Source organism: Toxotes jaculatrix, chromosome 6, assembly GCF_017976425.1.
Source record: "Toxotes jaculatrix isolate fToxJac2 chromosome 6, fToxJac2.pri, whole genome shotgun sequence".
In the NCBI taxonomy this organism is placed as follows: domain Eukaryota; kingdom Metazoa; phylum Chordata; class Actinopteri; family Toxotidae; genus Toxotes; species Toxotes jaculatrix.
In genome coordinates, this window is record NC_054399.1 from 2,287,956 (window position 1) to 2,311,515 (window position 23,560).

General features: G+C 40.7%; 2 protein-coding genes across 2 annotated transcripts; one reads left to right on the forward strand and one right to left on the reverse strand.

Annotated features, from left to right (window-relative positions):
• On the forward strand, positions 1–9,421 carry atp1b1a (ATPase Na+/K+ transporting subunit beta 1a). Its single transcript, XM_041041164.1, has 6 exons — positions 1–255; positions 4,597–4,725; positions 6,206–6,361; positions 6,568–6,746; positions 7,851–7,931; positions 8,054–9,421. Exons 1-6 carry the CDS (start codon positions 162–164, stop codon positions 8,309–8,311), a joined length of 897 nt encoding a protein of 298 aa, XP_040897098.1. The 5' UTR covers positions 1–161; the 3' UTR covers positions 8,312–9,421.
• On the reverse strand, positions 9,362–23,449 carry nme7 (NME/NM23 family member 7). The gene is made up of 12 exons (XM_041041162.1): positions 23,316–23,449; positions 21,949–22,050; positions 21,526–21,692; positions 20,556–20,666; positions 19,621–19,671; positions 19,217–19,424; positions 19,003–19,108; positions 16,504–16,568; positions 15,863–15,931; positions 15,567–15,668; positions 10,054–10,161; positions 9,362–9,499 (listed from the first exon to the last, which is right to left on the reverse strand). The coding sequence occupies exons 1-12, from the start codon at positions 23,316–23,318 to the stop codon at positions 9,467–9,469; spliced, it is 1,125 nt and encodes a 374-aa protein (XP_040897096.1). The 5' UTR covers positions 23,319–23,449; the 3' UTR covers positions 9,362–9,466.
• Between the last annotated feature and the right edge of the window lie 111 nt (positions 23,450–23,560).

Consider the following 23,560-nt stretch of genomic DNA (forward strand, 5'->3'; position numbering starts at 1 on the left):
GATAAATTGTGTGTGGTACAATTGGCGAAGTCGCGCACGAAACTGTCTCTTGTCGCTTCCTGTGAGGGACGGTCGACAGTCTGAGCTGAAAGTCCTCGAGCACAGCCGTTAAATCACATCCACCGACAGCAGAACGGGGGAATAAACACCGGGGAGTTAACATGTCTGGAAATAAAGACAGTGACGGCGGATGGAGGAAATTTCTGTGGAATTCAGAGAAGAGGGAGTTTCTAGGACGAACAGGGGGCAGTTGGTGTAAGTACTCGTTTCCCTTAATTTGACCTAAACTCATAAGCTAGCGACGGTTAAATGTGAAATAAAGGCAGATGTCGGAGGTCGTGTCTGACAGGGAGAGGGAAGTGTCGGTGTTCGGTGGGGATTTTTGGTCTGTGCTCTCCAGACTGCACAGACAGGCAGCACCTGTTAGAGCTCACTGGCTCTGACATGCTGTGTCGTGACTTCAGTTTTCAATGGAGGCTGTGGGCACAAGTTGGGCTGTTAAATCGGAATAAACTCCTTCATGAAACACGAAACCGTCCTGTCTCACAGTGTTAGCCTACTGGACACGCTACAGGTCGAGTGTAGTCAAAATCAAGACTAATTATATATGGTTAAAAAAAAAAATTACCACGCATTGTAAATTAATGGTTTGCTTCCTTTATACGTTTGCATTGACTGGTAAACGTTAGCTCACGTGATTTTGACACGATTCAAAATAGACAGTTGGTTTTCTGGTTAATACGCTGTAATAGAAAATGGTTACCCGAGGCGTAGCCCACATCGGGCCATTCATTAATAAGCGTCCTTTATGAAAAGGTCATGTTGAAGGACGGACTGTGGTGGGCCAGGACTTCTCCCCACGCCAAACGGTGAAAGTTGGGGGTTATACCGTGGAGTGCCCCACCGGACCACCTCTTTAAATTTAACCTTCCAGTGAGAGCAGAAGAGAAGCAGAGGACATTTTATTTTTTTTTCCAGTAATAAGATGAACAGCTAATCTCAGGCTCCTGTATACAGGCCCTGTTATTCTTCCACCCCCCTTTCACTCAAAGCAAAGATTAATGGATCCAGCTCTAATCGTTTTACCGCTGTTTTCAGTACTTTTAAGACGAGGGAATGCTCTCCTAATACGGTGATTTGGGATAGGATAACTACACACCATTATATAGGGCCCATTAAGCTCATTAAACCGTTTTATTAATTAAAAATGGCATTTTTTTTCCTCCTGTGTGAAACACACCCGGGCTCGGCCAGACACCTCTGATGGTAACATGGTGCTGAGGAGCCGATCACGACTCACATGTCTCAGAGGCCGCCCCTCTCCTTCTCCCAGCCACTTCTTTATTTATTTTCCTCAGAGGAAGGAGACGTTTGTCGGCACGTTTCTGGCAGTTTAAAGCTCTCATTCCTTAAAGATTATTGAAAGCTCCAAAGAACAGTTTATTTCCGAGAAAGGCTAATTCTCTGACCGAGAGAAAAAAAAAAAAAACACCCAACACATTCTGGTAATGCTGCTGTAGTATCGCTCTCGTAGCTGGTGTGTGGTGGTTTCATATCGAACTTACTGGGGCTAATTCAAGGTGAAATTATAAATAAGTACAGGTTAATACCGTAGTAATATTACCAGTCCTGTAGTTATACTGTTAGAGAGCATCTGTTACCGGTTTACTGTGGGTCTTAATCGTGAGGGACGGTGATGTCGCACTATTTAAAAGTGAGCGATGTTGCTCGAAAAGCAACAGGTATATCTGTGGCCTCGAGTTGCCGAAACCATCACGGTTTTGTCAAAACAGCATTATTGTATTATTATAAGCTTTCATTGATTAGGTTAGACGACGTCTGAGGTCAGCTGTTGCTGTTTCTGTTGTTTCCAGTACAGGAAATAAAGGAAACGAGCAGGGCCGGTGTCAGTCAGGGCGCTCATTTCTTCGCCGTGAGTGTTTTCATGCTTTCATTTCGACCCTTTAATCGACTGAATCTGTTGTAAAGTAATCAGCAGAGCTGGTAAAGCTTTGGAAAGGCTCCAGCCTGTTGAGTAAAAGTGTGGAGCCGTCAGTGTGGTGAGAATGTGGTGATGGTCCCCCTCACAAGGCGCTGCAGCAGTCTGGTGGGGGAGGTGCTCTCCATTCAAACTCAGCCTTTCACCACTGGCTGACCAGTTTCTGTGTTAATTACATTTGTGGGCAGCTGTGTTGATATCTGGCCTTTCTGGCTACAAAACGGTACTGTGTACCTATATCACCCATGTGTGGCGACACAAAATGGATCTCCTGTCCTTACAAATCTCAAGAAATTGGCTTTAAATGTAATCATGCTGCTTAGATGCCTACAGAGGCCCTGTTCTGATTTCAACCAGCCAAGAAATGTGGATAGTCACTGGGGCTGAAAAAAGGGAAACAGTTGCTTTAACTTCCAGTTGTCTGACACGCTTGTTAGTCCTATTTTCACCTACATCCATGAGAAAAAAAAAAAAAGAAGTCGTTTTGGAAATACTGATTATTTACACAACAGGTGCTGATCGCAACAGTTTTATTTCTCACATGGCCTATTCTTAACAAATCACCTGTAATTCTACACAACTCGTCAGCGTTGTGTCACTGCCAGACAAACCAGTCCAGGGTTTCCTTCTCAACATGCATCGCACAGAAATCCTGCCATGGCTGCAGACATGCTTATTAGAAAGTCGCTCATAACACATTTACTGTGGTAGCACGTGTTGTGGCGAGGGTATCTGTCTTTAACATTTCCTATGATGTTTTACTCAAGTTTTCAGAGAAGGTTAACATTTCCCTGCTTCTGCCGGGAGCTTTTGTAGTTGTGGTATGAGTCAAATTGCCTCGTGCACATTGTTCAGTATCTGAACATCAAATAATATGATGTAGCTCCTCATACCATGTGCTGGAAACACTGTTCACATGATCTAAGTGCAAAAACTGGCAGTCTCAGAGGAGCATGGATAGGGCAGGCCCAGCCAAATTAATCTGCTCTCTACAGTCTACAGTCCGTGGCAAGAGATAAGGCAGTGGAGCTGAAGCTGTGATCAACCTGCCAAACTGGTTTCACAGTGGCTGATTTGGAAATGTAACAGGCAGCGGAAAGACATTTGGAGGAGGTGCCACAACAACAGCAAACACATCAGGAATGGGAACAGTGACAGTGAACTAGCAGAGCGCTCTCTGTTGGTGCTCAGGAACCTGAAATTTGACACAGTATGATGCTAGAAGACGCCTGTTACTGTATGTGAGTGATGGAAATCTGTAATCAGTAATAAAGTAAGACTGTTTCTTACTGAAAGATTTCCAGGCCCAGTGCCCTGAACACTCACATTACTTTAACAGAAACACAAATATGCAGAATTGGATGCATCAATTCAAAATGTATGTTCTACATATGTTAATACTGTACTTTGAATATTCATATTAGTCAAAGAGGTACATGTAAAATTAGATAAACCTACTGCAGAAAGAGGAAAGTGAAGTTAACTGTGGGCTGATTTAAGTGATGCAGCAGGGCCAGACTGTGCACAGTACATCCTGGGTTTCATTGGAGCCTGAGTCGTATGCTGTTTCTGGTGATACTCTGATCACTGACATGATCTGAAATAGCACCACAGTATTACATCTCAGAGTAGTACTACAGATACAGTATTGTATAGCCGGAGGACAAGAACAATTGGGCTAATCTAAAGGTGATAAAAACTTGATTACTGGCATATAACACACTGAGAGTACACATCATGTGCTTTTAAGTATTTCTTCCTTACTGAAATTGACTGAAAGTAGGTGAATAAGAAATGCTGATCACACATTTCTCTCTACAGCAATGCTATGAACAAAGCCAGAGACAGAAAAAGTGAGGCTGCTTTGTTCGTTGAAGTGAGGGAAGTGTTTTTGTGCGTAACCTGTTGGATGTAGCGACGCAGCGGGGGAAGGGTCTGCTGTGACAGGAATGACTAGTGACTCATCCTGTTGTACTGGAACCACAGCCCTCCTGCTGTTGCATAATTGGGGTAAATTTTAAATTGGGTGAAAAAAACCTGTCATTGTTCTATAATGGTTTCGATGATGATAAAAGAAAAGGCTCACCCTGCGTGCTGGCAGTTTGTGGGGGATCTATTAAATGCAATTCTCAAGGTTTTGCTTTTCTGGAGGTTTTGTTCAAATTTTGCTCTTGATTTGCTCAAAGATTTAGAACAAGTTAAGTTGCTTTCTGGGAAAATAAACTCTTTACTCATTAAATCTCACACCATCTGGTATTTGCACTTCTTTTCGAATAAGAGGCTGATCTTATTCTATGTATAATCAAAAGATCTCACAAAAATAACTTTTTGTTCTTTTGTGCTCATTGTTCATATAAGCAAAACTTGTTTCTCTACTCTAGTAATGAAAAAAGTTCATAACTTTTAGTCCAAAACCCAAAGATACTCAGTTTACGAGTTAAAATCTCACTTTTGAGAAGCTAAAATCAGAAAATGTTGTCATTTTGCTTCATAAAGAATTCATTGATTATCAGAATCGATGTTGATAAATCTGTTTATCTACCTCTTTTTCTGTTCCAGTCATTTTACATTAATGGCATTTACTTTTCCCCCAACAGTTAAAATCTTCCTGTTCTATGTGATATTCTATGGATGCTTGGCTGGGATTTTCATCGGGACCATTCAGGCGTTGTTGCTTACGCTAAGTAACTACAAACCCACCTATCAGGACAGAGTCGCTCCCCCAGGTAAATATAACCTAAATCTTTTTTCTTTTCTTTTTTTAAAAATCTTTTGCCTTTTCAAGCGGTGGACTGCTGGATGTTTCATCAGCTCGAAAGTTAAAGCAAACAGATGTAGGATTGGACAGTGATCAGAAATGTTCTTGGCTGAGTCTCTGTGATGGTGTGGCTGCTTGTGGTTCATGTAGCTGAGAAAGACTGTTGATTTGTGCCTGTAAGCAGCTACTCTATCAGAAGTCTCTGTCTGACCTTAGATATGTTCAGCCATTTTGTCCTTCACTCCTCTCAGCCAGTCGATATTCCCCCCCCCAGGCTACAGGGGAACTGTTGAAGCTTACACTCTGTGTGACTAAAACAATTCATGTGTGCTAAGCTTACGCGTCACAGTCTACATGTTTACATATTCATGCGTGGCAGCCAGAGTTTGTAGTTTGTTCTTTGAAAAGAGAAAAAAGATTTTGGTTTATCACAGCTAAGAGGCCTCTAAGCTTGTTTTGCTGGAGAAAAATTCTAATCTGTAATCATGTGAGAACACAATTAAACACTGCTGCAATCACGTTACGAGCGTTTCGAAATTTCCTGCAAGCTTGGAAACAGTGCACATTTTTTTAAAGTGCCCACCCTTTTCTTGTTTGCACAGCACATGCTCGAGCTTTGGCGGTATTTTTAGCCACAAGTGTAAATGACTGGCTGCATGCACACGGGTTAGTTCGCCTGCTGTTTTGTCAGCCAGCCGTCCACAACTTTTGACAGTCAAAGAGTAGCCCGGCAAAGCAACAAAGCAAGTGTGGAGATCTTTGAGCTGAAGTGAGTTTCCAGTTGTGGCGTAATAAAAGAAACAGAGAGTAGTTCGTTTTTTTTTTTTTTTTTTTTTTTTAGAGCACAAGCCCGCCTCTCACTCTGGGGCTAAAAGTTTCCATTGTGAGAGACACACACGTGAGAGAGGATGGGTGGAGACAGGACTGGTGAACTTTCACAAGCCTCCACTGAAATTCTAATGACTAAATGTTAGTTCTCTCTCTCTGCTGCACACACAACACCAATTTCACTCATAACTACAGCAACAAATAAACGGATCGAACAGTGAAGCTGGAAAAAGCTTCATAAATGTCATGTTTCCTTTAACTCCTCTTACCCATCTCATCTCTCACTCCTCATGCCACGCCTCACTGAGGCCTAGTGCACAAGGTCTGTGGAAAATTACTGCTATAAAGAGCTGACAGAGACCATCTGAGGAAATCCCCAAGACCCTATAGTGTGTTGTCCTAAGATAATAGAGCAGGGGGCTCTCTCTGGGCCCTACAAAGAATAGCTCACACGTTATACAGTGTGGACTCTGCCAGGAAATTCACTTCTTTCATTTAACAAAAAAAAAACAAACAAAAAAACCCAAAAAACCAAAACAGCTTTATATTGTTTCTCAAGCTGCTGCATTGAATTCTCTTTTAATCCACACATTTTATCAAAACCACTTTCTTTTTTTCAGGTCTATCACACACCCCACGCTCAGACAAATCTGAAATTTCTTTCAATAAGTCTGACGAGGCTTCGTTTAAGAAGTACATCGACAGTGTCCATGAATTCCTTCAACTTTATGATGATGATCGTCAGATTGATCAGAACAAATATGAAAACTGTGGAGGCAAGTATAAGCCAATCATCAATCAGGGATTGTCATACTCTCTTGGCTGATCCCTGATGGGTATGTAACAATCGTCAATAAAGATTTGTTACTCATATGTATCTAGAGCGAATAACTAATAAATTTGATAAGTCATACTTACAAATATTCTACATTAATTTCATGTAAATACAAGTAAGAATGTGCCTTTCTTTCACCATGTGCAGACACTCCTCAGCCTTACAAGGACCGTGGGGATACTTCTGGAGGACAGAAGACTGCCTGCCGTTTCCTCAGGTCTTGGCTTGGCAGCTGCTCTGGGGTGAATGATCCCTCCTTTGGCTTTAAGGAGGGAAAGCCCTGCATTGTTGTCAAGCTCAACAGGATTGTCAACTTCAAACCAAGGGTAAGTTTATTGTGCTGTTCCAACAATATAGCTTATGTTATTATAGGTGCGTTCACACTGATAAAGAGGGGGGTACGGTTTGGAATTAAATGAATGAACATGTTTAAAGGCACAACAAAGTGAAACAGTAAAGTTTCAATGTGCAACAAAAATGATTTGGGTCTAACTTCCTAAGGAATGAATTTCTTTGAAATGCTGCTTCACTAGATCCCTATGAAAACCTCAGTATGAAGTATAAGAGATGGAAGATGCTTATTGTAATTTTAGAGCACATTGATTCTGAATATCATGTAGATATTGAATAGATGTCCACTGATTGTACACGTACAGGTGTGTGTCCAGGTGTTGGAGTACTACTGTTTATGTGAATAAAGTTATAAAGCCTGTTGTGGCTGCAGAGGGAGCTAAACTGTCTCGAGTCAGTGTCAGCTGGGTCTGAACACTACAAGTTTGAAAAGTAAAAAGAAAAAATATCTGCGAGTTAGAGAGAAGTGACCTTACAGGCCTCTGTAGCCCACGCCTCATCTCCGTCTGAGGCTGGTAGCACAGCTCCACACTAGCCGCTGCTAGCATAATAACATTCACATCGGCCTCCGACTTGTTATTCAGATTGAGATTTCACGACTTTGTGACTCCAAGGATACCTCAGACATGTCAACAAACTGTACCGAAAAAAAATACACCATTACCCTAACACACAATTCAGCCAACTTTATAGGAGCTGTTAGTATTTAAACCTGTTCAGGCTGTTTACCTGAGCACTGGGTCTAGCCTCGTTCGAATAATGCAGGAACACTCCCAAATCTGAGAGTCTGACACTGTTGTGGGAGTGCAGAGCTAAATCAGTGGGCTATTCTTTTTTTTTTTTTTTGAGGATTATTAACTAATTAATTATTAATTAGAATTTGCCAGTGCATGTTGTTTTAAACGTTTGGAAACTTGCTGCAAGGTGGCAACATACTTCAATATTGCTCTGAACAGACTCAAATCACACTAAGTTGCAAAATTTAAAACCACTTTAGCAGCAGCCTGGTTCTGCTATCAAACCTAACGTAATCACCTGCTCAGGACGTTGTTCATCAACGGCTCTCTCTCTTTTTTTAGGCTCCTCTTAATCAGTCACTCCCAGAAGCTCTGAAGGGCAAAGACGTGTCCAACCTGATCCCCATCCACTGCAAGAACAAGGTACGTTTGATAGGACAGCATCCTGCCATGATGTATTACTACATATACTCCGTAGAATATTTATCTATAGTATTAATGCTGTAAAAAGGTTTTTAAATCAAATTCTACCATCATCTGCACAGAGAGAGGAGGACGAGGGCAAGATTGGAGACATCAAGTACCATGGACTGGACAGAGGCTTTCCCCTGCAGTACTACCCATACTACGGCAAACTGCTGCAGCCCCAGTACCTGCAGCCTCTGGTGGCCATTCAGTTTACCAACATCACTCTGAATCAGGAGGTCCGCATCGAGTGCAGAGTGTTCGGAGAAAACATTGACTACAGCGAGAAAGACCGCTACCAAGGACGTTTCGATGTTAAGCTCACAATCAAGTCATGACCTCAGCCATGACGAGCACTCTCATTTTAAATACAAATAAAATGTAGAGAGAATTAAAGAGTTCAGATAAACACCACTAGTCTTTGAACATTCATAATATACAGGACCTACACTTAATCTGTGTGCTTTACACTAGCTTTTCTGTGTGTTTGTCGAGGGTTAGAATGTAAAATACAAGAGTAGCAATAGCAAATATTTATTCTACTGTAAATGAAAATATTCCTTGAGCCATGGGATGTGTTCATCTATTACTGTAAAACCGCAATTCCACTACTGACGTGTAGCGAGCTGTGTTTCTGTCCCCAAAGTGTTTCATCCTAATGTGGTTTCTATATATTTTTGGAGTGTCCAGTGCTGTAGTCTAGTCCTGTTGTAATCTCTTTTGTCTTATGTCAGCTTTAGTGGTCCAAGGTGTGTGTGTGTGTATGCGCTAGTGTCTGTTTGCAGGTGTGTTAGTTTATGTGTGTGTGTGGAGTGTGCGTTAATGTTCTCTGATTAACGGAATTACTAGCATGGTACTCTGAACCTTTAAGGCCCATGTGTGAGTAAATGACTGCGCTCCATGGAATCTGTTTTTTTTGTGTGTTTCTTTATCCAAGTTGTTGAAGTTCACTTTGGAAGGAAACATTTGTACACCTTTTCTTTGTTGTTCACCTTAGCTGTAGGATATAGTTTGATGACATTTCTGTTTGATACTCTTACATCTGTTCATTCTTAATTCATAGTGTAGAGCTTTGTGGGTCCAGCCTAGAAGACTGTCACCTCCATGAAAACAGTGGCAACTCAGTGCTTTGAAATCTGTTTTGCTGGAGACATCACACGACGTGATGCAACTTACTATTGAATGTTTTAGCCATTTTCATGGTGGAAGAATTTTATATTTATGCAGTTGTACATTTTTTTCAAAGTGTAATGTATGAATCCAAAACCAAAGTCGCTGGTCAAAGAGTTAGAAAATATCAGAGGCAATGCAGTATCCCGTGTAATACGATGTTTAGTTGGTGTGAAAATACTTAATTCAGTGTTGAAGATCAAAACACTTGTCAGGAGTCTGCTCTTGTCACTTTATTTAATCTGCATAAGGCTGAAACAATAAACAGAAAAATGAGACAACTGTGAAGTCTCTGAGTGTGGAGTGAGTTTTCATGAGTACATTCATCCCTCCAAAATCTTGAAGAAATACTGCACCTGGAAAAGGAACTGGAAATTAATCACAGCACCTACTGAATTAAAACGTAAGATCAAAGTGTGAGCCAGTCCTCCCCCTCTGATCTCAGAGGAGTAAACGCTCAGAGTTACTGCTCTGTTCGAGACCTTTCTTGGCCACTATGTCCCAGCCTTGGGAAAATGGCAGCTCAGTCAGTCACAGGCTGTTTAACAAGGAGGCATTTGTCAAGGCCATAGATCAGGAGTTTTCCTGAACAATGACGCCTGATGGGTCAGACCCACTCGCTGCTAAACAATGGTTTTGTTTCAAATTCCTCTGCCATTCTTGTTCTCCTCAAAACCAGTGTGATCTAAGGTTGCTCCAGCCCACAGAGCAGAGTCATGAGACTCGGCTTCACAGAGTCGAGGGGGTTTTGTTCTTTGGCTAAACGCAAGGTAGTTATTTATGCATGGGCTCAGAGACAATGAGGAAACGTATTTGTAGGATCAGAGGCACTACACAGATGAAATAATGTGGGTGTACTCCACAGTACATGGAGAGTAAAATGTGTGTGTGTCAGTGAGATGCCACCCACCTCCAGAACACCGTCCTCGGGGAGGTCTGTACAGTGGACTGCGTTTTTCACTTTGTCTTTGCCATAAAGAGCACGCAATGTGGTCGGACGAAGATGCCGTGCGATTTCCTGTTGAATGAAAACATCTGGTTCGTGAATCGTTCACTAATAAAACACTGAGAAAATCAAATCATCTTGTTAGCATTTGACTTTAAACAAAATGGAACTGGAGACAGTGAAACACATTTTCAGTTTATACAATCGGGAGTTTTGAAACAGAACATCCTGTACTGTTGCATGTTACCACGACAGTGTGATTACTCAGCAACTGAACATGTGATGCTGCAGAGGAAATGACAAAACACTGAAGCCTCCTGCCTACATCTCGCACAGTGTCAGTGTCTCGCTCTCATACTGCAACAGGTATTGATCCATCTCCTTCAGCTGTAGTTAGATTGGCTCATGATGTTTTAATTCATTTAACCATGTTTAATTACATATTCCAGAGCAGTGTCATTAGTATATTTAAAGATTTTCTGGAGTTGCAGCTCTTACAATTACACGTGCCACCATCTTCCATACATTTCCATATTATTCCAAAATGTTCAGTTCAATTCTAAAACAAACACAATTTCCACACCTTTTAAGATGTCGTCATCGCTACACACTCAAAAATATTCTACGGAGGCCTTTCAGTTTACAACTCGAGTTCTCCTTTCTATTGCTCACAAATGGTGAGCACTTCTTTTCCAGGCAGCAGCTTTATCTTGAGGACCTGTCTATTTCCATTCAACATCAGACACTCCCAAGGTCAAAGCCGGGCTCTCGTGTCCTCTGCTACTCTGTGCCTCCGGGAAATGCAACCCTCCCACAGGCTCCACCATCAGGGGACGGACAGTATGTGAATAATTAATTCACTCAGATGACTATTAGCTCTAAACGAATGCAAACTTTATGAAACACATCTTGTGTAATGTTTAACACATTGGGAAAAGCAGACCGTGATATTTTACACACACACATTCAAAAGGAAAAGCCTCGCACAGACAGATGATCTTTTTATGAGCACTAAGGCTGGCATCAAAGAAATAATACACTTAAAGCTGATGAAAACTAACCACTGTAACAGTCAAGTGTCCACTTTCTGTTTATCAGAGATTAAATAACACAGAAGATAAAAAATACACTTAACATCACCAATGGTTCATTTTGTCTTAGTTTTGTAAAGTGAAAATCTGGCTGTGGTTTGCGGCAGTGGAACATTTCCTATGACAAGTTCTTTATCCTCCGGTGGTTTATGAGCGCGCACACAAAAGGCAGGAATAAGTTTCACAGTCATAAATCTGCCTGGAATTCGCCTCAAAGCCAATTCATTGTCTTTTAAAACAAAAAGCTTGTGGAGAACAGTTCTCCCGGTGTAAATGACTGTACTTCACAACATGGAACTGACTATGAAAGAAAAAAAATGTTGCAAGGTTAAAGGATCCTGGGAAACGTAGATCACTGAGGAACTATGGGTAAATTGAGTGTGACGCATTTTGTCGTCACACATTTGCTTAGGATATGAAATTAGGAAAATTATTATGGAACATTTGATTATTATAGTTCCATGTACACACAAAGGCTGAGCTCAGGTTAATGATGTTTGTCCAATATGTACCACTGTGAAAATGGCTCCTCACCCACTGAGCCTCACTGACTAAGAAAGGCAAAAACCCTCAGATAAATTCCAGTAATGGCTGCTGCCGACTGGAGGCCAAATCTGGGAGACTTAATAGTGTATTTTCATATACACATATAGTTCACACCTCACAGAGCCGACAGCACAACTGTTTTCCAATTCAGTATCATTATCAGGGATGAGACATGAGGTGCAGAGGCCAAACAATGTGGAGCACCAAACATATGAACTGATTAACACTACACCAGGAGTCCACAAAAATCGGTTTTAGTACATTCACAATGAGTTATTATACGGTTTGTGCCTCAGGAGACGACACACAGCACCCTGTGCATAACTATCTGCAAAATGGATCCATGCCACATGTGACTAAAACCAAAATGACAAGGAGGAAATTAGGGGGAGATCTACCTAGGGATAAAAGAATTCTTTGCAAAGCACTGTTCTCTGTAATTGCATTAGTTACCCATGAGTGACCTGCTGTCAGAGTTTAATTTGATTCTACCGAGTCCCATAGTGCGCTAGACTGATGCTCACGTAACAACTGCTGGCCGTTGTGGACAGTCATGGCCGGGGCAGAGTGACCCAGTGGTTACATGAAAGTCCAGAAATCAAAAAGTCTCACGTCTGATCCTTCACGCGCCGCTGATTGTCCACTCCTGCTGAAGTGAGACGCGATACATGAGTCTGTCACTGAGCACGGCGGCAACTGTAGTTTGTTCTACAGACAAACACGCGCTCTGCAAAGCCACATTTCACTCCACTCACTACTTTATCAAATGAGCTGCTGCTGCTGGTCGAGGCACATACGCACATACATACGCACAGACAAGTAAAACTGCTGGGGACATTAAAAAACTACTTGTAACTTTCACAGTATGGACACTTGAAGGCTTTTGGGTGTAACTAACTCTCCCAAAATGAGTTTTCTCTCTATACAAACAAACAAAGACATTACAAGGATTTCTGCAAGTAATTTTTACAATTAAATAGCAGAATAAAACTGCCATCTACACTTCGGACAGAGTTCTTATCTATAAAAGTACAACTTTCAACCTGTTAGAATTTGGAGTGATAGCCTGTCATAAGACTGAAAGAATAGCCTGTTATAAAAAACATGTTTATCTTGAAAGTGTGCCTGTTGTACTGATGTTTCATAGAGAATTGTTATTGATAGCTCTTATCTTCTTTTTATTTGATCATAAAACACATACTGCAGCTTTGTTGGGATCTTATTCTTTGTGCTTTTATACTGTTTTATTCTTTTATTACTATGACTACAACTGCTGCTACTACCTGTTAGCACACTGTCTCTTTTATTTTTATTCTACATAATGACAAACCAAATAAAGAGAAAAGCAAGAGTGTGTTTATCTTACCCTCCTATAACAGGAAGTTTAGGCCTATTTGATCATCTCATACACTCATCATCTACTGTAAAACAAAGTGAAGCAACACAGCATGCTGTGACCACAGTGCACTCCTAATGAGTAACCGGTGACACTGATGTTTTCTTAACTGGCTGATTTAAAGGAGAAGTGTATACTCACAGACTCAGAGAAAATAAAACACTATGGAAGAGGGTAGAGAGCATAGGCTGGGTCAGGACTGGCTAACAGAGGACCGCTGTGTCTGTCCACTCTGATATCAGGACACATCACAAGACAGAGCACAATCTCATGACTGAGTACAATGCAAGGCAGCTAAGGGTGTGGAGGTGTGAATGCATAAGGATCCTTAAATAAATGGAGCGTAGGTAAAGACCTTATATATCTTGTCTCATATATTTTGATGTTTCTGCTTCGTCCTGTAGAATAAACAACACAATTGAAATAGTCTACCATCAACTCTGCCATGATGAAGTGTGTCTGAGGTCCATTAATCCAGCCATCCAGCTGTACAGTCATGTGTTTATTCACACAAGACCTGTGTTGTTTATAGATTAGTCCTCAGCCAACTGGAATTAATCAATAGCCTATTCTTATCACAAACAACTAACCTTTAACTATTAATAGTCATTGTGACCTCTTCATACAGTCTGGGGTTACTGTGACAGTCCGGTCCAATCTGTCGGCCTGATAATGACATCTGGAATGTCTTTACTCACTGCATCTGAAGAGGACACGCACTGCACTTTGGTACTTGCCAGAGCAAAGTTACATGACATGACCGCATCAGCTCAGGTCTAACACGCTGATCTAGTCCACAACTTTTCTTCTTCTCTGAGATCTCACAGCTGCTGTGACTTTCCACTTATCTCATGTATCAAATGGCCGAGCTCCACTGAAGAGTAGGAGTGCTAATGTTTAGGTTATTTGTCAGATAATACTGAGGTGAGTCTGAGGTCGTGGAGTGATGAAACTGCTTGACCTCCCAGTTAGTCGGTAAAGTCTGAAGCAATCAAAGAGGTGACAGAGGGTGGAGAGAGAAGGCTGAAAACAAATTACAGCAACTGAAGGAGAGAACTAATGTTCAAACATAAAAAATAGTAATTTACAGCAATAATAATAACAATGATCTAAAAAAAACTGCCCCAGTGGGACTTGGATATAATTTGTGGCTGCTTCATTTTGATTTTTTAAAATTTTCTACAAACAAATGTGTGCAGTCAGAGACATTTGAAAGATGCAATGATTAGAAAAAAACTACATACACACAAGGGGCTTTACATTAAGAGTTAACCAGCAAGAAACAAAACCAGAGCCAGGTCTGGGGAGGGTTAACTAATAAAATAACAGAGGGCGGTAGCAAAAGCTTAATTATTTTGGCATCAATGAGCAGTGGTGTAGTGTCATGTGACCTGGAAATCATTAGCTAATTAACAAAGCCTCTTCCTGCTCTGTGGCTGCAATGTCAGAAATATTTTGACTGTGGCCTGGAGGACTGACGGTTAAGCACAGAAATGTACAACAAACAATGTACGTAAATAAAATAAAAAGCCAAAATCAGGAACAGAGGAAAAGCTGAGTCACAGACAAAGGCTGAACTTGCAGAGGAATTGTGCAGGTGTGTGTAGTCTCTCGTTTTTATGGTAACCACACAGTGATTGGAGGAAAAGCCTCTTATCATTAGATTTCCCATCACGCACTAGCACAGCCCTGCAGCACTGGTTCCACAATACTCAGGAACATGCACACACGTGTTCACACGCACTCTCACGAACACACAAATACACAGGCAAATTTATTTCATGAGTCAACTCTTTTATCTAATCACACAAGCTACAAAATCTTTACAACGTCCATTAAACAAGGGCTAAAAAAAAACCTTTCTGGAGTTTATGCTGTCTGATCCAGGATTCATGTTACTTTTCATGTCATCCGTTTTGAACAAATCAGAGCTTGAGATCAAATGTCAAATTAAAAATAGGGAGCTCCTCATCCACCTATGGGTCTGGCCGGGTTTAATGACTCCTCAGCAGATGTATCCCAGACCACACAGTGCAAACTGAACTCTGAAGGAGAAGGAGAGCCACAAGGCCGGCTGCATGGGCTCCATTCATATTCACCAATTTAAAAAACTGATCTCTGAAAACCTTCAAACAGCACAAAAAAAGAAAGCTGCTGTTGCTTTTATGCTGCTTCATGAACAGCAGCTCTGTTACAGGCTATTACATGTAGATGTGACTGAATGTATGTTATGTATGAAAGTGGCATTTATTGTGAACATGTTCTCTGATCTTTGACAACAAGGGCATGTGAAAAACTCAGTTCACAGGGGTGATGGATGGATAATCATTGGCAGAATATATATATTGATCTTCACCACATTTAACTCATCTTTTGACATTTTATTTGACAGACAGGCTTGTGGTATAGAATATAATGAGTAAATAGGAGACAGTTTGACTCACTGGATCAGCAGGTCCACAGAATTCCCTGAATGTCTGCGGTGTGTCGGTGCCATGGATCTCCAGGACCATGCAAGGTCCAGAACACAGCTCGGTGACCATACTCTGCAGAGAGTGAGTGGAAACACAGTCAAAGGCAAAACTGTGCTAATGAATTTGACTTTTTTTGTTGACTATTCTAGATCCTGACAAAAGATGAGGAAATGTTTGTATTTTTATTATTATCAAAAGTGGCAATGTTCACAATTATGATGCGGGTACTTGGTATGATGGCACAACAAGGTAGTGTTTATACTTACAGGATACTCTGCTACAACACCTTTGTAAACTTCATAGAATTCTTCTGCATTTGCCCGGTCCACATTGAACTGTGAAAAGGAAAAGAAATGTGAAAAAAAACAACAGGCGGCGCAATGAAGGAACTTTTCTTAATCAAATGAAAATACTTCATTTAGCGCATGTGCTTTTTACTTCCCATAAAAGAAACTTTCCATTTCTAACGAATGTATTAAGGATTGGGATGTGAGATCATATCCCCAGAACAAAGGCACGGCATAAATTAGAGCACTTATGTTCCCATTAATGCACAACATGCCCTGCATGTGGTCACGGGGATAAAACCCTGACTGATTGATTTTTGTCCTACGGCCCAGAATGCACATCACATCTGATGTGGCAAAATGAATGGACTGTGAGAGGTCACTGTTTCCAGCAGTGACGCTGACTTCAATTATGAGGTCAGGCTGGATCAGAGTAAATCAATACGGTGCACATACTGGTTACGTGAGTATAGCTGGGATATATGGGCATATGAGCAAACTAATTCACTTTAAAAGTGATTTACATGACCACAGTGAAATGATATTGAGCTCAGCAAATGTATGACAGACTCTACAAGACCAAAGCACAAGGACATGAGAATTAATCGTTAAACTTTTACCATCTGAAGAGCTGAGATTTCAAATCCAGCTGCAGATATGGAGTTCAGGATCTTCCCGGTCAGGCCTGTGGACACATCGAAGCTGTTAGTATCTATAAGCTTTTATGAGCCTTTTCTGTCTGTTTACACAGACTGAAGTAAGGTGTTTAGTGCTACAATAAAATCTTGTCAGCATGATCCTAAACAAACAATCTCTGGCGCAGCAGTATCAAATGGCTTAAGTTATTATTATTGAATGTGCTATTTTGTATTAAAGAAAATGATAATGTTCAGGCATAAATGTTATCTAATGCTGCAGCGACCTCAGATTATAGTGTCTCCTTTGGACAAAGCACAGTGAGATTGTCTTACAGATGTCCTGTCTATTAGAGGAGAGGAGACCTTATTTCTGTCCAGACAGTCAACACTTTACAGGTACTTGTTGTACCTCTTGTCACTGTGGCCGTGCATTAATGTAAAATTGGTACGGCCGCAGGGTCAAAGGTACCACGGTGACAGAGAAGGTCAGACTGCTGCAGACACATGATTTAAAGAGGGCTCCAGTCTCACAACCTCCGTCAGACATCCTGATGAAAAGTAGCCTGTGTGCTTGTCAGGCAGGACACTAGGTGTTCTAGATTTTCCATTTATTCTAAAAGCTGAAACTGTTGATGAATTCCTCTTATTTTGGCTCGTTCAGTCACAGTCTGGTCGTGTGTGTATTAGGTAAGTAACCACCTCCTGAGTCCTCTGTGCCCTCCCCAGCCAGCAGCCTGCCGTGGATAGGCACACACTCAACGCGGCTCCCAAAAGCAGCTGGTGCTGTTGCTAGGAGATCCTATTCTGGGTGCCTGGCAACAGAAGCTTCTCTATTCCAGTCATGTCTGATTGCATTTTCAGTCACAACTTCCTTTGTCACCCTGTACACGTAGCTGCAGCGTCTATTAGTCTCTTAAGGGGGAAATCAGAGCAAAGCTTTTTCACTCTGTTTGTCTTTGAACTGACTTAGATCCCCAGTTTGGGCTCAGCCTGCCAAACCCCTCAGACTAAGTCACTATTTTTAGATCAGATCACAGGTGTCAGTTCACATCTGAAGGTAAACACTGCGTGGTCACACTGAAAATACTGTAATCCAAGAAATTTATGACCTTTCAATGTGAATCATAATTAAATTATTACTTATGAGCTTAGCTTTTGCTTTTTGCTTTTACACCTGTAGACTTTGTGAAAGACTATTCTGACAGAAATCAATTAGAAATGAACTGAGTCTGGCAGACAGAAGCCAGACCAGTCAACAGATAATGGGGAGTCCTTCTGGTGATGACAGTACTTACTGCCTCTCTAAACTAAACTGTTTTTGTTTGTTTGTTTTTTTGTTTGCTGGGTGGTTCAAGGACTTTTACAACATTTTTAGATAAGCCATGATCTCTTAACAATATGCACATCAGGAGACATTATGGCAATCCGGTAAGTGTGTGTTAAGTTGGTGTTATAAGCATGTCTTAGTAACCACAGCACAGCCTATTTGAAATGGTGCAATGAAAATTAAGTTGGCAGATCACAACAGGAATTTGTAAGGACAACGTAAGAGAGACAAATAAGAGAGAGAGCTTTTGACATACTCGATAAAGTGACATAAATCTTAATTAGACGACTATCACTGCATACTGTTAGCAATAAATGTGAATTATTATCAGTAACCTCTAGTATTAATTAATTAAAACATGCATATAAATGTGTACCTTATGATTTGGAGAAATTTAATCTTACATCTGATTTTGAGTTCAACCGTTGCTCAACTATGTCCTGCAGCAGAACAAAGCATGCCCATACTTGTGCAGGTTTTCTTTAACAGGTCTTCTCTCGTACACCTTTCTCACAGGAGACATTTTAACCTGCCGTTGCAGGAAAAGCACAGGTGTAACTGTAGTAATAACATTAATTATGGCACCGTTCCATTTAGGTGTGGCAGAAAGTCACGCCAGTGAGCAGCATGCACAGTGTCAAGGCCTGGCACACTCTAAATATCATGCAGACACGCTGAGGATTAACGATTAAAATGATAAAAACTGGACATCATTAAGTGCTCTAAACACATAACATTTCAAGCTAGGACAAGCATCTCCTAATCAAAATGGTTGGTCTTATATGTCCTGAAGCAGTTTTTGTGTGCACACTGCAGCTCTGTTCCAGAGAATTTCACATTTCACAGGTCAGAGCTCTAGAGGCATGCTCCATGAACAGGGACCAGGGCGGGGATTTGGAAAAACCCACAGCCAAATTTGACCATGTCGTGCTTTTGTGTGGCAGAAAGACAACAATAGCAATAGGTGGAAGGGCTTTTACAGGTCAGTGGAATTCTGCAACTGCAACTGGATAAACCACATTTTAAATAACAGAGTTTTATATGTCTATCATAAAAGTGGTAGACATATGAATAAATAAAGTTGACATGTAGTATTATGGGTAATAAACATAATCTTTAGCTGCAGATACTGTCAGTAGATATGTCCTCCTTACCTTCTGATATGACATGAGGTTTGATGATGCAGCATGTGCAGTCTGTATAGGTAGCGGTATTAGAGGGACCATGGCCAATTGTGGATGGGAAAAAAAATTCAAGCTCCTGGTAAAAGAAAGAAACACACTCTCCAATATAGGCAACAATATCTGGCATTGTGGAGCATGGGCTACATGGTCATGTGTGAATATGGACAGGGCTTAACATCCTTACTCTTGCTGCTGCGGCAAGTGAGTCAGAGCCATGTCCAACATTTTTGATGCCATCTGTTCCAAACTGGGCACGGACACTCTGCGGTGCCTCCCTCCGAGCCACAGCAGAGTCTGCAGGTCCCAGGAGCCTCCTCCAGATAGACACGGCCTCATCACCCATCAGCTCCATGGCAACCACAGGCCCCGAGGACACAAACTGCACCAGGTTACTGCAAAATGGAGCATTCATTTAAATGGAATAGCTACCCACAGTAGGTCAGCTGCATTAAATGAGTCCAGATGTCACTACAATGTCATCAGGAGCATTGTCACATGTTCTGTTAATGACAGTGGCTGGCTACTGCAAACCTTCCATTGCTGTCCATACCTGCTCAGAACTGGAAAATCATTTACAAAGGGACTCACTTGAAGAAAGGCTTCGACTGATGTTCCACATAAAAGTCTGTTGCTTGGCTCCTGTAAAGTAAGAAAACCATAAACCATGGAGTTAATAAGTGACCAAATGATCTTATTTATTCAATGCAAACTCTGTGCACCAATCTAATGACGATGACATTTACAAAGGCCACTAACATTTCTGTCACCTCAGAACACAACAGTTCTGAGGTGACAGTGCTGCAATAACATTTTTCCACCACCACTGAGGACTTTGAGGTCATGTCCTCTAGAGTCATGGGGTAAATTGTTGGATTTTAGAAATCTGGGGGGAGTTCACATGTTATAGATAAAAATGTACACATGTAGGATAATTCTGGTGATTTTCCAACAGAGTTTTATTCCGAGCAGTGAGGAGAGGGCTTTATAAACATCTTTGTGTTGGTAAAAAATTACAACTGAACAGTTACCTGGATAAATGAAAAAGAAAAAGAAAGATTTTTGAAACTTTGGTTTTGATTTCTGGTCAACATTTGAGTGTGATGAGTGTGCCTTGGCAGGACTTGTGACTTATTTCAAAAACCCTGGCTATGGCCCTGAATTCAAATCTTTTAAAATACCACAATGTAAACTAAGAGCTTTTGTTTATAGTAAACAAAAGCTCTTAGTTTCTAAGTACTATCTGCAATACACATATAGAGATCAAAAGTAAGCCTTGTTTGATAATATGATTACACCATGAATGAGCACCTGATAAAACAGTTAGCAGTTGATTAAAAGCCAACCTCGTCTGCCCCTTGGAATGCCATATGTTCCTAATGGAAAGCGGAGCCGTCCATCTGTTTATGCAAAGGAACTGGCACCACACAGCTTGTGTCTGCTTCTTTAACAAGAGTTTGTCTCATACATTACCAGAGTATGACTTGTAGTATTATTAGACAGTCACCAGTGAGGCTTTGACTTACCATGTAAGATTTGTCATTTTGGCTTTGGTCACAATCAAGTTGGAGGAGTATATCAATTCAAGGACATCTCCAATCTTGGTAAATACATCTGGCTTTATCAAAGCGAGAGTTCTAGAGAAACAGAGAAAAGAAGAAAGAGAAAAGGAGAAGAAATGCATGAGGATGTGAATGGATCATATCTGATGTTACAGACAAAAGAAGACAACTTACCAAGACCAGACACCAAGACAGAAACACTTCTACATTACAGTAATGTAAATGGACTCAGAATTTATGTTTTTACATGTAGAGTTCAGTACTGTAACTCAATTTGTAATGAGTCAAAGACAAATTGTAGCACAAAGGAAGACGAAAGCTGACAAGTGCTTGGTTAGTCTGGTAGCCTTGGGTTTATTGTTTTATAACTTAATACTGTATATTGTCCAAGCAGTGTTTGAGGTTGTGATGAAACGAACAAACAAAAAAAAGTTGCTTTGGTATTGTCGTCAAAAGTGAAGTATTGCATTGGCACCAGTTTTGAAAATTTTTGAAGGATACCCAGGCAAAAAATAATTTTTACAAAATTAGTCAAACACATACAACTGAAATCATATTGTTTGCTTTGCAGCTGATCACAACAGAAATCTATTTTATATGCTGCTTCATAAGCATGCATCACTAACAATACTCTATCTAAAGGGCATTCCATCAAAATATGACAGTAAATGTAGATAACAAATGTAGATAAATGTAGATAAACAGCAGTTTAACAAAACATGTTACTACAAATCAAGAAATACAATCAGTTTCCGTCACAATGTTTACCATAATGAGGACTGAGTACTGAGTGGCATAGAATACTGTCTGTGAAAAATAATGTTCAAATAAAGATTATGAGCCACACATGAATGGTTTCATTACAAAGTGCTGCAAACCTGTGAGGTATGTAACTGGTAAGGATAATGCGGACTTATCGCACAACCAATCATACCTTTCTTTTTTGCTGCCAAGTTTGTTTGCTGTGTACTGATCCCCATATTCAATCAGATTCAGCTGCCGTGAGAACACATTCACTCGATTCCCAACAAACAGGTCCTCTTGATGGATGTCGTCATATTTGGTCCTTCTCAAAAATATTCGCTGGTTCTTTACATCAAACTGCAAATAAGAACAAACATGTTGAAAGTTTTTCTAAAATAAATCTGATATTGGCATAAATTTTTTTTAAATTACAATACTCGAGTGCTTATAAATGTAATAAGTGTGTAAAAACTCAGCAATAAAAATGGCATGTTCTAAAATCTAAATTATATCCACATTCTCACAGTATCAAGCACAACTATCTGACATAAAAATACATTTACATCTTCCACTACCAGTCGATTTATTACTGACTGCATTAGTAAATGTCTACCATTTCCACAGAGCCATCTTTGGGGTAGTAGAACAGTTGGTAGCGCCGCAGGAGAGCTGCAGTTGGGTCATACCACTCAGCAAGAAAGGCGTAGCGATCCTCCTGATAAAGACAAAGACCAGATCTAATCAGAGTAATGTGGAGGCACAAAGGAACTCATACTGATATCATAATGTCAACTGAAAAGATGAGGCTCTGATTCTGTAAAGACCAAGAATTAAGATGTTTATGTGAAGTTTATTTGTAGAGGCCTCAGTCACAGAAACACACCCAGAAAGTTTCACCATAACCCTCTAATGAGAACCGGGAAAACACTGATTAGTATGGTACAAATTTGATATTATTTATCTTTTCTACCAAAAACAATCAAGAATCCAAAAGACAATGGACACTAATAAATACAAATGATTGCTTCAAATCAATTTGTCAGTTTAGCTTAAACATGGTAAAGTTTACTGAGGTGGCATCTCATTTGTTAGCACTATCACCTCACAGAAACAGAAGCCTGTGTTTGGCCTCCAGCACCTTCTGTGCACAGTCACCATGGGAGCTCTAGTTTCCTCCCACAGCCCTGTCTTTATGCAAATCACGTGAAGACTTTATCTTGACCCCCGAACACAGATTCACAACACACTGGAGACATTTTTACACGTTTTATCCTGTTTAGCTTACCCACTACCACAGTACAGTCAAAGTTCATAAAAACTGAGACCAGCTCCCCAAATCCAGTGTCTTGCTGGAGTGCACGAACAGGTGCTTACTGTCACTGTACCGCCTCTTTCACTACAGCAGTCAGCTGTTCTTTACTGAACTAATGTTAGAGTAACTCTAACTGCTGACCAGTAAGCTAGCGCGCTGAGACAGTTTGGTCCCCTTTACAGTGAAAACCAAAATGTTCACCCAACTACGATTAACCTAATACACAAAACATGGACATTCTAACTGAATTAAAAACTCGTTATCATATGTTTTGTGGTGGTAACTAACATAGTAGCACTAAATTACCGTTAGTCGGAGCTAGCTACACGTAAACGTGCGTTTACTGTGTGTGTGTACCGGTTAACATCAGGTCGTTTGTTGTTATTTACCACCATTTGTTGCTGTTGTAGAGCTTCATACAAATAACACGATACTTCGTTAGCTTACTCTAAAACGCTGACATTGATAAAACGCCTAGCTATCGTATATCCTAAAGTTGTTAGCAAGCTAACTAGTTAGCGTAATAGCGTAACTGCTGTTATCCTGCGGTTGCTATGCTAACGTTAGCAAACAAATGTCCGTTAGGTCCGTTCAAGCGTCCCAAAGTTTGTACTGGTATCGTACAGCGTATCCAACTATAACAACTGAACTGGACATATGTTACTCACCATTTTTGTAACCTAACAGCATCTGCATGACCCACTACTGTTGTCGGCTTGGAAACATTAACTTCCCGGGGTTTTGCTTTGTATCTATAGCAACTGTAGCCAAGGTGCGTTCACGAAGCGTCGTAACAGTAGACCTATTGAAGTCGTGGAAGGACAACTCAACTAATGATAGTTTTACTGTTCACGAGCCACAGTTGTTACTGTACAGAGCCACAAAAGTAGTATATACGCGAATTATAGCATTC

Coding starts and splice junctions, on each gene's coding strand:
- atp1b1a (XM_041041164.1), top strand. CDS start 162: ATGTCTGGAAATAAAGACAGTGACGGCGGATGGAGGAAATTTCTGTGG. Junction 6,362..6,567: donor CAAATATGAAAACTGTGGAG/GCAAGTATAAGC, acceptor CACCATGTGCAG/ACACTCCTCAGCCTTACAAG. Junction 6,747..7,850: donor TTGTCAACTTCAAACCAAGG/GTAAGTTTATTG, acceptor CTCTTTTTTTAG/GCTCCTCTTAATCAGTCACT.
- nme7 (XM_041041162.1), bottom strand. Junction 20,667..21,525: donor CTTGGCAGCAAAAAAGAAAG/GTATGATTGGTT, acceptor CTGTTTCTCTAG/AACTCTCGCTTTGATAAAGC. Junction 16,569..19,002: donor ACCTCATGTCATATCAGAAG/GTAAGGAGGACA, acceptor ATGTGTCCACAG/GCCTGACCGGGAAGATCCTG.